At 36.0% G+C, this 16,610-nt stretch overlaps 1 protein-coding gene and 1 non-coding gene across 3 annotated transcripts in view; one reads left to right on the top strand and one right to left on the bottom strand.

Moving 5' to 3' along the window:
* SGCZ (sarcoglycan zeta) overlaps positions 1–16,610 on the bottom strand; it is a 422,745-nt gene that overhangs the window by 97,725 nt on the left and 308,410 nt on the right. For both annotated transcript variants that reach the window (XM_069573132.1, XM_069573133.1), the window contains exon 3: positions 15,332–15,419. In XM_069573132.1, the coding sequence (XP_069429233.1) occupies positions 15,332–15,419 (88 nt within the window). The remainder of the gene's footprint in view (positions 1–15,331; positions 15,420–16,610) is intronic.
* TRNAS-GGA (transfer RNA serine (anticodon GGA)) lies at positions 2,789–2,860 on the top strand. The gene has a single exon. It is a non-coding gene; the product is annotated as a tRNA-Ser (tRNA).

Genomic DNA, 16,610 nt, shown 5'->3' with positions numbered 1-16,610 from the left:
CCTCATGAACTACTTTCTGTCACAAAAGCAGCTTTGCAGTATTTCTTTCTTTTATATTATAACTGTATTCTCCTTTGAAAATACTTATTCCCAAGAACCATGAACTATTCAACATTGTTCGTGTAATTTTCAGTAGTTAACATTGTTTGCATTGCTATTAATATCATTTCAACAATCTCTATAGTATTCATAGATAATTTCTATTTTCATTGAGCTTTAAGGTTACTAAGAAGTTGAGGTGTCTTATTTAGTGTCCACTCAAAAAAGTTATGGCTATTCTAAATGGTCAGTTGATTATGGGTGAGAAATTTGACATTTGTAGAAAAGCTGATTAATTTCATTATTTAAAATGTTTTCTATATATGGAATATTAGTGTTGAAAGGAAAATTAGCCTCCACTGTCTTTTAAAACTAAATACATAGGCAGATATAGATTATTTGTTAGCTTCTTGAAAATACCCAGTAGTTAGATTCCTGTTGAGTTTGAGATAAGCATGACTATCAGATGGACACAACCAAGAATATTTGACTTGTTGGTGATTAAATCTTTAAATCTTGTGATTAAAGAAAAAGAGAAGAAAATTTAAAGGAGTATATTTGGTAGCTACCCACATATGTGTGATAAAGCAGCATATCATGTAACAATTAGAAGCATAAACATAAAATTGGGTAGAACAAAAAACAGGTAGAACAAGCTTTCGTAATGGTAATGCTTGCTGGAAATTATTTGCAAATAATTTTAGTAACTAAGACTGAACATGAAATGATGCTAAGCTAACTTTCAATCAATAATGAGGACTCAGTGATTTCAATAGTTAATAAGGATCCCGGCCAAACACAACAAGGATCTTGGCAGCAAATGACACTTTATTATACACTTTCGATGCCTGAGAAAGAACTATGGTTAGATTTGTACTACAGTTCAGTTTATTTGCTCAGTCGTGTCCAACTTCTTGTGACCCCATGGATTGCAGCATGCCAGGCTTCCCTGTCCATCACCAACACCCAGAGCTTAGTCAAACTCATGTCCATTGCATCGGTGATGCCATCCAGCAATCTCATCCTCTATCGTCCCCTTCTCCTTCTGCCCTCAATCTTCCCAGCATCAGGGTCTTTTCCAATGAGTTGGTTTTTCACATCATGGCCAAAGTACTGGAGTTTCAGCTTCAGCATTAGTCCTTCTAATGAATATTCAGGACTGATTTCCTTTAGGATTGATTGGTTGGATCTTCTTGCAGTCTAAGGGACTCTCAAGAGTCTTCGCCAACACCACAGTTTAAAAGCATCAATTCTTTGGTGCCCAGCTTTCTTTACAGTCCGACTCTCACATCCAAACATGACCACTGGAAAAACCATAGCCTTAATTAGATGGACCTTTGTTGGTAAAGTAATGTCTCTGCTTTTTAGTATGCTCTCTAGGTCGGTCATCGGAGAAGGCAGTGGCAACCCACTCCAGTACTCTTGCCTGGAAAACTCCACGGGCGGAGGAGCCTGGTAGGCTGCAGTCCATGGGGTCACGAACAGTCAGACATGACTGAGCAACCTCACTTTCACTTTTCACTTTCATGCATTGGAGGAGGAAATGGCAACCCACTCCAGTGTTCTTGCCTGGAGAATCCCAGGGACGGGGGAGCCTGGTGGGCTGCCGCCTATGGGGTCGCACAGAGTCAGACACGACTGAGGAGACTTAGCAGCAGCAGCAGGTTGGTCATAGTTTTTATCCCAAGGAGTAAGCGTCTTTTAATTTCATGGCTGCAGTCACCATCTGCAGTGATTTTGGAGCCTCCCAAAATAAAGTCTCTCACTGTTTCCCCATTTATTTGTCATGAAGTGATGGGCCCAGATGCCATGACCTTAGTTTTCTGAATGCTGAGTTTTAAGCCAACTTTTTCACTCTCCGCTTTCACTTTCATCAAGAGGCCCTTTAGTTCTTTACTGTCTGCCATAAGGGTGGTGTCATCTGCATATCCGAGGTTATTGGTATTTCTCCCAGCAATCTTGACCCAGCTTGTGCTTCCTCCAGCCTGGCATTTTTAACAATGTACTCTGAATATAAGTTAAATAAGCAGGGTGACAATATACAGCTTTGACATACTGCTTTCCCGATTTGGAACCAGTCTGTTGTTCCATATCCAGTTCTAAGTGTTGCTTCTTGACCTGCACACAGATTTCTCAGGAGGCAGGTAAGGTGCTCTGGTATTCCCATTCCTTGAAGAATTTTCTACAATTTATTGTGATACACACAGTCAAAGGCTTTGGCGTAGTCAATACAGCAAAACAGATGTTTTTCCGGAATTGTCTTGCTTTTTCGATGATCCAACAGATGTTGGTAATTTGATCTCTGGTTCCTCTGCCTTTTCTAAATCCAGCTTGAACATCTGGAAGTTCATGGTTCATGTACTGTTAAAGCCTGGTGTGGAGAATTTTGAGCATTACTTTGCTGGTGTGTGAGATGAGTGCAATTGTGTGGTAGTTTGAGCATTCTTTGGCATTGCCTTTCTTTGGGATTGGAATGAGAATTGACCTTTTCCAGTCCTGTGGCCACTACTGAGTTTTCCAAATTTGCTGGCATATTGAGTGCAGCACTTTCACAGCATCATCTTTTAGGATTTGAAATAGCTCCACTGGAATTCCATCACCTCCACTAGCTTTGTTTGTAGTGATGCTTCCTAAGGCCCACTTGACTTTGCATTCCAGGATGTCTGGCTGTATGTGAATGATCACACCATTGTGGTTATGTGGGTCATGAAGATCCTTTGTATAGTTCTTCTGTGTGTTCTGTGTGACTTCCCAGGTGGCTCAGAGGTTAAAGTGTCTGCCTGGAATGCAGGAGACCAGGGTTCGATCCCTGGGTTGGGAAGATCCCCTGGAGAAGGAAATGGCAACCCACTCCAGTATTCTTGCCTGGAGAATCCCATGGAGGGAGGAGCCTGGTGGGCTATAGTCCATGGGGTCTCAAAGAGTCAGACATGACTGAGTGACTTCACTTTCACTTTCTGTGTGTTCTGGCCACCTCGTCTTAACATCTTCTGCTTCTGTTAGGTCCATACCATTTCTGTCCTTTATTGAGCCCATCTTTGCATGAAATGTCCCTTGGTATCTCTAATTTTCTTGAAGTGATCTCTAGCCTTTCCCAGTCTATTGTTTTCCTCCTTTTCTTTGCATTGATCACTGAGGAAGGCTTGCTCTTCTCTGGAACTCTGCATTCAAATGGGTATGTCTTTCCTTTTCTCTTTTACCTTTAGCTTCTCTTTTCTCAGCTATTTGTAAGGCCTCGCCAGACAGTCATTTTGCCCTTTTGCATTTATTTTTCTGGGAATGGTCTTGACCACTGCCTCCTGTACAATGTCATGAATCTCCATATACAGTTCTTCAGGCACTCTGTCTATCAGATCTAATCCCTTGAATCTATTTGTGATTTACTGTATAATTGAAAGGGATTTGATTTAGGTCATACCTGAATGGTCTAGTGGTTTTCCCTACTTTCTTCAATTTAAGTATGAATTTGGCAATAAGGAGTTCATGATCTGAGCCACGGCCTGATCCTGGTCTTGGTTTTGCTGATTATATAGAGCTTCACCATCTTTGGCTGCAAAGAATATAATCAATCTGATTTTGGTATTGACCATCTGGTGATGTCTATATGTAGAATCTTCTCTTCTATTGTTGTAAGAGGGTGTTTGTACCACAGATCTTATTAAAAGTGATTTAACAAGACCCATGTGACCTTGTTAATTTGATCGGACACAGGCAGTCTTTGCCTGAGTGTCTGGATCTTTTTGCACTTCCAGTAGCAGAGTGTAGGTATTCCAGGAGCTCTGCATCCATTCTGGCACTCAGTACCATCTGTATCTTTTATTTCAGTAATTGTAATTTTTGTAAATTTGTAATTTTTTAAACTGTAAGTTTTGATTCCTCAGAGCTTTGAATGTGAAAATACCTATGATTAAATGGGAAATTTGTTTGACTAGTCTCCTTGTAAAGAGTTGTGGTTTTACTGATTCCATTAAAATAGTTCACAAACTGGGTGAGAAATGAGCCTGCAGGGGAGGAGAGGAAGGAGACAGTCACGAAGACTCAAGAAGACAGAGACCTGGGGAAAGGAAGTTTATTCCTTTAGAATCACCTGCCCCACAAATCCCTACCCTCCCCAAAAAGCTGCATGACTGGCCTGTTAAGTATTTTCGGTAATATTCATAGAATGATAAAGAATGGCAAGATAATATAAATGAAAATGAGAGATTTTGTTCTAAATATTGTGACATGAGAGATGGTGAGGTCAGCATGCTTTAATTCCTTGGGGGCGGGTGGGAAAGGAAGATGGAATGTTAAACATACATTAGCCTGTAGTGTTCGTGAGCATTTAGAAAGCAAAGCAGCAGGCATATGACCTCAGAATGGAAGATTCAAAATAAGCCATGCCAAAATCATTACATAAAAGGAGTGTATAGGAGTGGATATTATTGATTTCAGGCAAATACAAGACAAAATATCCAAAGATAATATTGTGAGAAAATATTGTAAAACTGATTATATATGTTAACTAACAAATGCAGATTAAAGGATTGACATTAATCTTAAGGTACTTTTAAAAGATTTTGGAAATGTTGTCTCCTCATTACAAGTGTATTGATAAAAATCCAATAAAAACTTGGAAATAAGAATTGCTATGGCCTATTTTTCCCCTATGCTTATACTCAATTTTCTCTTCCCATCATGCTATATTTTTCTGATGATTCATTATCTTACTTGGAATATCTCCAAAATTATATATAAAAATAGACACATAATATGAAATGAATATTAAGCAAAAAGAGCTAATAGTTTTCAGACCTGGACCATCATAAATAATGGCCTCTGATGGTTTATCTCCCTCTATTCTATGACCTGGCAATTAGTACTGTTCTTTGGTAGACTAGGTTTGGCTGAGATGTCATGTAAGGCCCCTGGTACTGAAGTAAATAATCTGTGTACACATGGATCCCTACATTTTATTTAGCTTCCTACCACCAGATGTCTGCTGATCATTAGTCTCATAGCCTTACATTTGTGAACTGTACGCCCCATTAACCAAATTTCCAAAGACAAGTTTATTTTTAATGCCAACACAAAACTGCATGTTCTGTAAGTCAATTATACATGAAACTCAAGTACACCTGCAGTTCTGAGGTCCCACAAATGGAGCCTCATTAAAAACAAAGTCGGGCTCAGCGTATAAGCTGTAGATTCATTAATTCCAGGTAAGTCATATAGCTATAATGCTAATGAAATACCTAAAATATGAAAATGGAAACTACTCTTTTACTGTTTTGTGTGCATTTTCAGCCACTCAGTCATGTCTGACTCTTTGCAACCTCATGGACTATAGCCTCTGTCCATGGGATTCTCCAGGTGAAAATACTGGAGTGGGTTTCTATGCCCTCCTCCAGGGGATCTTCATGACCCAGGGATTGAAGTCATGAACTTTGTGTCTGCTGCATTGGCACACAGGTTCTTCACCACTAGCACCACCTGGGAAGCCCAATATTTTGTTTATCCTACTTTTATCCTACAGTCCATAGGGTCTCAAAGAGTCAGACACGATATACCATGCACACAGATCCTTCAATGAGCTCTGTAATATATCATTTTTTAAAAAAAGTATTACAACTGCTTAATATTAAAGTTTAAATACTGAGCTATAGTCATGGCATATTCTGAATAGTTTTACATAATTATAGAATGAATTAAATGTAAATCCATCTCTTCAGTGCTTTCCTCAGTAATACAAAGTTAGAAACACTTCACAAATATGTGCATTATATTTGTTGAAAAATATCTGTATTATCTCTGTTTATCATTATATAAGGAGATGGACCGGCCTGAGAGTGCTATGATGCAGGTGTCTGCCATTTTTAGACTATTAATATGATTAGAATTACCATATTTCACCTCCCATTCTCATGTCTATATACTCAAGACTAGAGTATTTCTTTGACAACTAAGAGCATTATTACCAAAGACTATATGTTGAAAAATAAATGTTTTGCCAGAAGGAGAGCAAGTTCAAAGACATTTTCCTGTCCAAAAAATCCTTGGGATCCAGTGACAATCCCAGCCGATGAGCAACCTTTGGTTCTGAGAAGTCTAGGCCAACACCTTGAAGGGCTGGCCTTAGTACCATAGCACAGAGCACCGTGGAGTGGAGATGGCCTGGCAGAAATGCAGTGATTGATCTCAGACTGAGGCATCAGAACCCTGGAAGAGAAGGAGGACAGAGGCGGGCACATGCTGGACAAGACTAGCCAGACCATTATTTCAGAACTTGGTCTAGGTCCTCCAGGAAGAAATATTCTTGGTATGACCTGATGGTGCACTCTTAAATATACAGACACTTGAGAAATTATTAAATTAAATACAAACACTAACTTTAAAAGGTAGTATAATGCTTTAGAATGTTAACACATGATATAAAATACTGTAATAAAATGTTTCAAAACATGTACATCATTGTCTTTCCTTCAGGCATTATAACTCTTTTTATACCTGAGTTACACTGATTTGGGGTCCTAATTTCCAGGAATGCCATCTTTTCCCTCATATCAGAGGCATTTATTTCCTAAACTGATAAATTAATGCTAGTTTAATTAATGTAAATGAATGAATGAATTTTAATAATGAACAAAAAATTCAACAATGTATTTAATCATTTAAAATGTACATGCAAAGTTATTCCTAAATGTTTTGTGGATCCACTCTTCAAGGTTTGCACAACTTATTTTACATAAAATACTCATCCTTATTAAGTTGTCCCAGACTATTACAGTATACTCTAAGTTATAAAAATGAGTCAATGACAGAAAACATAAATTTGGTACGTGAGAATAATCTGTAACCTTCTACTTTTTACATGTCCTACACCATCTGCAGTCAATTAAGCGATTCCCAGGTGTTCACAGTAATTGCTTTAACACAAGATTACATGTCACTTTAGGGGTCTTTAAATATTTATTATAAAACCCTCATCTACATTTTTCTCTATTCATTTAGGGACAAAACATGCTGATTTTTAGTATAGACAAAAATAAGCTGATGGCACTTGTTGAATTATTTTGTGGATTAACTTTCAATAAAAAACAAACTTTTATAAGCCAAAATCTGATGAAAGAATTACAACATGCTGATTTAGTTGTGCTTATTTACATTCTCCATTTCCATGAAAAATATGTGCATATAATTTGGGGCTAAGATGTCAATAATCAAATTATATGTCATTTTTTATCAGGAGTGTGGGGAAGTTAATTGACCAGAGGATTTATCAATTAAGTTCTCTAAACATAAAAAAAATTTTTTTTTTCACTTTAAGTCTTGGAATAGGAAAGAACCATGGAGACAATCTCAAATAATATTCCTTCGATAGATAAGAAAAATAAACTTGAGAGGCTTGGTCAACTACACAGAATTATTTACAGGCAGATGAAATAAAATTTACAGTTACTAACATATACAGAATGCATACCCTGCTCCAGGAAATGTTCCAAGCACTTCACATATATTCACCCATTTCATTCTCACATCTACTGCATTAGTACTTGTGTGATTCTCACAGATGCCTGGAGAGATTGCCCGGAGTAATTTGCATGTGGTCACAGAGCTGGAAATGACACACCTAGGATTAGGTTGGCCCCTGAATCTATGTTATTAACTATCAAAACATAATTTCTTTCTAAAACTAGTTTATGAGAAAATTATGATTTCTAGGTCAACATACTCTTCTACAACAATGTGATATATAATTCATATGATTGGATTCACAATAGTATTAGTGAAAATCCATATATTCCTATAATTTAAAGAGAATTTTAAATTTATAGGCTGATTTTTTTGGTTTTCTAAAACATCTTAATAATTAGTCACATTAGAATGCCTTTCTGGCAAGCATATTTTGTGTCTGATATTGTGAGACTTTCAGATGTATAGCATAAGTTTGTGGAACATTAGAAACGTGCTCAGTGGTTTTGACAATCTAATATGCATTAGTGTACATTAAATTCTTAATAGTAACATTTTCCTTAAAATTATGTTATTTTAAACTCATTATAAACATATTCAAGCTATTGTTCTATATAACATATGCACAATAAATTTGTATTTGGATTTGCTACTACAAAAAAAAACATATGCTATTTTACTCACTGCCTGTTACTGCATTTTTATTTTGCCATGATTTTTGGAAAAGCTTCAAGACAAATTAACCTGTGGCATAAGTAATTAATTGCATGAAATAAAATGCTGCTGTGTCAAACAAGCCTGCTGTATGCAGTAGTAGGACTGATTCCCAGTACTCTCCATATACCAGTTCTGTGGGAGGCCTGTTGCTGTGTGTGTGTGTGTGTGTGTGTGTGTGTGTGTGTGTGTGTGTGTGTGTGTCTGTCTGTCTGTCTGTCTGTCTGTCTGTCTGTCTTGGATGTACTGAGGCAGGCAGAGACATCAACATAGTTGAAACTTAGTGTTTTCAGTTTTTACTGAAGGACGTCAGCTTTATCACTGATTCACTTTATTTCTTAAGTGAAAAGATCCAGTAACAATCACTACGGATTTGGGTTCTTACTTTCTCTGATCAATAACAAACCCAGGTGTAAGTGCATGTCATTTAAGGAATATGTAAAACACACACACATGATCTCTTGCAGATAAAGCTATTTTCTTATAACTGAATTAAGTTGAACTGGTAAACATGTTATGTTTTTGCTCCCTATAATGCTTTTATATAACAGCATTTTGCTATTGTGAGCTCAGCCTTCTTTAAAGCATTTTGCCAGAGTATTAACACACCCAATGCTTCTTTTGATATAGATGCTAAAAATAGTCTACACTATATCATCTTGTTTTCTTTCAACTAAACAATGTATACTTTTTAATTCTGTGTATGTGAAGAAGAATATCTGGTTTCCTATAAGAAGCTTATATGTTTCTCCTTAAATATAGTGGGATCATGCCATCAGTCACATTCCCCTTTACACCTTTATTACGGGGAAGGTCAATACAGTTAAGTAATCAATAGGATACAAATGGCTTTCCTATGGACAAATAATGTACTAAATTTAATTAGTACATTTTTACTTCTATCCTTACACACTTAATATATTTCAAAAATATTTGTTTTGTCCTATAGACTGCATTTATTTGTATCCATTTACTCAAAATGGTAAGAAAACAAATCAACTAAAAATATTTTCCTTACAGAACCATAATTAATGTGTAAGTTTGTTTATCAAGGTTATCTTCTCTGAGGTGTGCTGTGCTTAGTTGCTCAGTCATGTCCGACTCTTTGTAACCCACGGACTTTAGCCTGTCAGGCTCCTCTGTCCATGAGATTCTCCAGGCAAGAATACTGGAGTGGGTTGTTATGCCCTCCTGCAGGGGATCTTCTCAACCCAGGTCTCCTGCATTGCAGACAGATTTTTTACTGTCTGAGCCACCAGGGAATCCCATGAATACTGGAGTGGGTAGCCAGTCCCTTCTTCAGTGTATCTTCTCTAGATATGAATAAAACATATTTGATTTTTAAGTGCATAGCTGATTGACAGCCCCTGGAAAAGGCAAAGGATGGGTACAGACACCTCTGTCTGGGCATAGAGACTGCTTATATGTCCTACTGCCTGATGGGCCTTTTCATAAATCCCCTTAAGCAATGAAGGCAAGCTCTTTCAGAAGAAATCACAGAATCAACCCTGCTGCAGAAGCTGTTAATAACCATTTTCATTATTATATGGTGTTTAAGCCTCAAAATTTGAAACGTTAAAAGAAAACTAGCACTAAATATCGGAGAAGGCAATGACACCCCTCTCCAGCACTCTTGCCTGGAAAATCCCATGGACAGAGGAGCCTGGTAGGCTGCAGGCCAAGGGGTCGCTACTAGTTGGACACGACTGAGCGACTTCACTTTCACTTTTCACTGTCATGCATTGGAGAAGGAAATGGCAACCCACTCCAGCGTTCTTGCCTGGAGAATCCCAGGGACAGGGGAGCCTGGTGGGCCGCCGTCTATGGGGTTGCACAGAGTCGGACACGACTGAAGCGACTTAGCAGCAGCAGCACTAAATGTAAATATTTTGTTTAACTTCTTACAAATTACATTCTCTCTTATTACCATAGAGTCAACCATGACTCTGAGCATTGAAGAAGTATAGAAGAAAGAAAAAAATAGGGTGTTATATTGGTAGGTTATAATTAAGGTTTTTATATAATTTGGTTATGTCACTGATTTTTGATAAATGGATTTAAGAATATCAAAGATGAGTAAATGATCCAACGATAATAGCTAGTCGTTCCTAGGAGTTAATTGACTCTCTAAATGTACTGAGTGCTAAACAAGTAAAATTATGATGACATATGACATTCCATTTGAATTGTGAATTTGGGCACATTTGAAAAGTAAATTTTAGGACGATGACATTATAATTATTTAATACACAATTAGTCTTAATAGTTTACTGGGATAATGGTAGACATGGCATCATGGAACTTGTTTATGACACAGGACCCCATTAACATCCATTCTGGGTTTCTCAAACATCATTGTTTGTGACTGGGATTTAAATAAGGGAGCTACAGGAGAAAAATAATTAGGAACAAAAACTAGTTCTATCTACTACTGTCATTCCTTGTTCAACTTTTCAGTTTATCCTTTTATTTTTATCCACCAACTACAGACTCATGACAAAAGGTGTAAGAGATGGAAAAAATATCTTATTATTTTTAGCTATTACTTTACCAAAGATAAGCAATACCTGTAAGGGAATGTAAGAAAAAGCAATATAGAATTCCATACCTTGATCAAAATTGGCTAAGAGCTATAAAAAAACCTGAATTATTTTGCTGAAATTAACATTTATATTGTTTAAACTACTTACGAGAGTAGTATTTTCCATTATAGATCAATATAATGTTTTTGGTAAATAAAAGATAACATTATCCCCATTATACTGTGGTAAAGGTTATTACATTTTTAGCAAATCTAATTACCATAGCATTAATTATCACTGTTATCAGTATTTTGACCAATGTTTATATAAAAACTACATGACAATATTTCATCTGCACTGGCCTATGCTGCTGCTGCTGCTGCTAAGTCGCTTCAGTCGTGTCCGACTCTTGTGACCCCATAGATGGCAGCCCACCAGGCTCCCCCGTCCCTGGGATTCTCCAGGCAAGAACACTGGAGTGGGTTGCCATTTCCTTCTCTAATGCATGACAGTGAGAAGTGAAAGTGAAGTCGCTCAGTCGTGTCCGACTCATCGCGACCCCATGGACTGCAGCCCACCAGGCTCCTCCATCCATGGGATTTTCCAGGCAAGAGTACTGGACTGGGGTGCCATTGCCTTCTCTGGCATTGGCCTATAGAAATGGTTTTTATTTTATAGATCACATTGATGAATTATCCTGAGTGACTATGATAAGTTTCACAGTTCTAGTATATGATTTACATATTTTATCTACATTGTTTGATTGAAATGTTCTGAAAAATATAAAGTATCATACTATCAACATATATGAACATGTAACACCTAAAATCAGACAGTTTTCCTCTCATATAAAAAAGGAATTACCTGATAACATAGGAATTACAGATTGAGTAAACAGGAATTTGACTTGGAGAATGATTCTGAGAATTAAGTTCTTTTTTTCCTTCAAGGAGCCTGAACTTCTGGGATCCTGTACTTTCTTTACCCACTTCCCAGTAATAATCTTATACCTCTCTTTCAGCTTTATTCTAAGAAGAGAAATTTGTAGGAAGAAACCTTGAGTTCATTGATCTTCAACTATGTTATGAAGGTCATAAAATATTAAAGTCAAACTTTGTGGGGAGATTCTGATATTATCAGAAATTTACGTAAAGCCTGGAACTTCAAGCACACACAAATTTTGTCTTTTTAAAAATTTACCCAAGGGTAAAATATTTAGGTTTAGTTTTTATTATGCCTGAACTGGCATATATTGTTTTTTTTTAATGTGAAAGTTTACTTTTATTTATTTTTAATATAAATTTATTTATTTTAATTGGAGGCTATTTAGTCGATAAGCCGTGTTCGACTTTTTTGTGACCCCATGGACTGTAGCTTGCCAGGCTTCTACGTCCATGGGATTTCCCAGGCAAGAATAGTGGAGTGGGTTTCCATTTCCTTTTTCAGGGAATTTCCTAACCCAGGGATTGAACTCATGTCTCCTGCACTGACAGGCAGGTTCTCTCTCTATATATATAGATGGATAGATATATATATATAGAGAGATGGATAGATGGGCTTCTCTAGTGGCTCAGAATCTGCCTGCAATGCCAGAGACCTGGGTTCTGTCTCTGGGTTAGGAAGATCCCCTGGAGAAGGCAATAGTAACCCACTCCAATATCTTGGCCTGGAGAACTCTATGGACTGATGAGCCTGGCAGGCTACATTTTATTGGTTCTCAAAGAGTTGAACACGAGTGAGTGACTAACACTTTTACTTCATACACACACACACAAACACACACACACGTATACATATATATGCATGTATGTATACATATGTATACATATGTATGTATACATACGTATACATATGTATGTATGTATATATGTATACATATATATATACATATGGGACCATGCCCAGGACCATGTCCCTAAATAAAAACTGAAAAATTAAGGGAAAAAAGGAAATAAGGAAAGAGGCTTAAAATGGTTACTTTATCTCAATATGATTAAAAATGAACAGTGATTGAATACCTTACTTAAATATGTCTGAATATCTCTTCAGATTATACCTAAAGATAATTTTATCCTGACATGATTAAAGCATCATCCACACAACAGGCACACTTTCTGTGATGTGTTTTGTGGTATATCTTTGCAACAGTATTACAATACAACATGTATTCCCCAACTAAAATTCCAGATGTAATGGACAGAAAAGCATCATGAGATCTTTCACACTCTAACATGTATTTGTAACTCAAGTGACAACAAAAATTACAAACAATGTCATACAAATAATAACAGATTAGCAACATAATTCTCTAAGATTTGCAGACACTGAAATTTCCCCAATTCTTACATACAGGTCTAAATAAATGTCCTTATCTCTATTTTAGAGATGAGAAAACTGAGTCTCCAAGAGATAAAATTTTTTGGAGTCCTATATGGTTTGACTCCCCGACTCCCCTTTATCTACCCTTCCTTTGTTTTTTGTATGGTTAATGAGAAATACAAAGTGGTGGAAAGATGGAGGTCATCAACAGGACACCCAGAGGAGCAGGATATTAAAAGTTTTCAGTTTAAGCCTCACTGGAAAGAGTGTGCTTCCAGCCACAGAAATATGCTGGTGTATCATTACCTTATTGATTTGCTTCAGCTAAAACTAAGCTTAATCTTTCTCCCCAGCCCACCACTCCTTCTCTCTCTCTCCATTCTTCTCTCTTTTCCCATACATAACTGGCAAGTATCGATTCTATATTAAAATTAACTTAGAACAGTGGTTGAAAACATAAGTCCAATGCTATCATTCTTTATGTTTCCTGCAGGAAAGCAGGCAGTGAAATGTAAATGATATTTGATTATCCTTCATATAATCAAACAGCCAATTTGTTCCACAGGCAGTGCACTAGTTACGTAGTGATTGTATTTGACAGTCAACATTGGTATGTAGTCTTTGTGGGTTCAATTTACAGGTTGGCATTTCCACTAAGGACCTTTTTCTTTTTTTTAATCTAGAAAAGAATGCAAAATAAAGTTCTATTCTAGGTTAACAGTTCTCTACATTAAAAGAAAAAAAAAACTTTAGGCCTGTTTCTGTAGTTCCAACATAGCAATAGTTAATTGACATGAACATTTAAACGAAGTACCTGGTGCTTTTGAATCACTTTTGTGTCGATAGATATATTTCTTCTCTCTGATTTTTAGTCCATTAGCCTATAGCTCCCCTTTGTCATAGATGTGTGTGTATGTTCGTGCATTCGAACACTCAGTCTGTCTGACTCTGTGACCCCGTGGACTCCAGCCACCTAGGCTCCTCTGTTCATGGGATTTCCCAGGCAAGAACACTGGAGTTGCCATTTCCTCGTCCAGGGGTCTATCTGACTCAAAGATCGAACCCTTGTCTCTTGTGTCTACTGCTTTGTCAGTTGGATTCTTTACCACTAGTGTCACCTGGGAAGCCCCTTCTAATTGATATCATACCACAAAATACTATCAAATTATAGCAATTGATAGATATCTACTGACCATATTTTATAGTGTAAAGTAAAAGCAAAATAAATTAAACAATTCTAAATAAAATTTAATTATATATTTTTTGGAATACAAAAATTTCACAATGTAAGTTTTACTTTTGGCTTCATCAAAGTGAATACATAACAAAAATTATTTCATATACTTAGAAATAAGTAGACAGAATTAAGCTCAAGTTTATAAATCTCACATTTCATTGTCATATTCTTGGGTAATTTAATCAGAAATACTGGAAATATACATTTGCTTTAAATGATAATTATTTTCTCATCAAGGTAAAGATAACTTAGCTCCCCAAGTTGCAGTTTAGTCTTAACTTAGCTCCCCAAATTGCAGTTTAGTCTTTATAATATACTATCACATACACATAATATCAATAAGTATTAGGTAATTTTCCCACAGAAAAATACAATATTTCAAAAATATATTAGCAATTAAACAAAAATCAAGTCTTTGTATTGTTTTACATAATTATATCTGACTCAATTTCCCATTCCTCTATAGAAATTAAGTTAAATAACAATGCCATGTAATATGAATCTCTAAATTTTTGACAATGAGAAAACATTAGTAATACTTTATCATAAACATATTTACAACTTCTAAAGCCTCTAAACCTTAACTATATATAATTTCAACATCAAATTTATAATTGGTCAATGTTAAGTTTATTCAATTACTATGTCATTTCTAATTTATACAAGCAGATAATATTTAGTAAATTATTTATTTAGAAAAAAGATAAATGATGTTGCATTTCATGTTTATTTAAGCCTATTTACTATAATTTAATATACTAGGTAGATATTTGTTAGAAAATGGTGCATTTCATAATTCAAGAGTAATAAGAGCAAAATATATGTAATTCAGTCTCACATTAACACATTGACAAGAGTAACAATGACCTTAACTAGCCTATGACAAATCAAATCCTGTGAAAGCTAATAGGGCTGTATTGGACTGTCTACATATTGAGAGAAATAATATATTAGAGAAAGAATATATTTTGCTTTTCCCAATTTAAACAACCACAGAGCTTTAAATGGAGTTAGATGGTGTGAGCAATCTTTACCCCAGAGCACTCACCTACTGTCAGCTGTCCAGTTAACTGCCCCATGTGATTTCTTGCATTCACTGTTACATTCCTGTCAGACTGTAAGACCAGTGGACTATCCTGGGAAACATGTATAAAATAAAGAAATCAAATAAAAAATAGAAATATAGTCAAGATTTTATATATAAAATTATATTGCACTTGTTTGGGTATTATCAAAATTCTATTTTTTGTTTTATATTAAGCAGCTCTTTTAACACCCCAAATACTGTTTGAAAAATACAAAATAAGAGGGGTGCTTCAAAATAACTATTTGACATAATAGGACTGTTTCCATTTGGATAAACAGGAATTAACTACTTGGTGCAAACATTTCCGACACTACTGATTATCATACATCACTGCTGTAGTAACTCTCTTTTTCTCGCCCTTCCATTGGCATAGAGACCTGCCTTTGGAGATATTTTAAACTCTGTAGAAATGAGGAGGTCCCTTTTTAAGCTGAACTTGCAACTTTCAGGTTTAAGCTTAAATGTTTCCTCCTTGAAAGTGCCTCCCCTGATCACTGCAACTACAGATTCATTCGATCCTCAAACTCCCAGTCTCCACTTATTTTGTTCAGAGCACTTATCCCAAGACATATTTATTTTGCTAATGTATGTGTTTACTTGTTTTTAATTTGCTTCTGTCACAAGAGGAAATGTCCGTGGGACAAGAACCATAGCAGTCATGTTGACAAATTTTATTCCCACTACCTGGCCTACTGCTGAAGGAAAGCATTTACTAAATGTTTATTGAAGGGACAAATTAATCATCATAACAAAATTGATATTACCTTATATATCTAGCTCAAGTAGGAATGATTTTTAAATCATAAGATGATTTAAGAAAGGAGGTATATAGAATAAGAGAATGTAAGATAGCTTATCTTTTAGCATAAATAATCTTGCTTAGATGTTTACTTTTATCACAATTTAGCACTCAACAGTAAAATAATTTATTTGAAGGACAATATCACTCTTTTAGAAATCTATGTACTAGGCTATTGCCACTGCCTCAGACAAGTAACTAACAACTGGCTACTCTCATATTTTTATGACCTAAAACAAGCATGGTAATCATTTACAAATAGTTCATTCATTTATTCATTGAACAAAAATACTTTGATAATAATGAGAATATATTAAGTACAGGCTTGGGACATTTCAGGGATCAAAATATAAAACAATACCTGTCTTCATGGAGCCTGTACCCAAGATATTGAAACTATGAAAATCTCTCCCAAGGTCATCCTCAACATGTAAGTGGTTT

Source organism: Ovis canadensis, chromosome 26 (genome assembly GCF_042477335.2).
Source record: "Ovis canadensis isolate MfBH-ARS-UI-01 breed Bighorn chromosome 26, ARS-UI_OviCan_v2, whole genome shotgun sequence".
NCBI lineage: Eukaryota > Metazoa > Chordata > Mammalia > Artiodactyla > Bovidae > Ovis > Ovis canadensis.
This window is presented reverse-complemented; position numbering and strand designations above follow the sequence as displayed.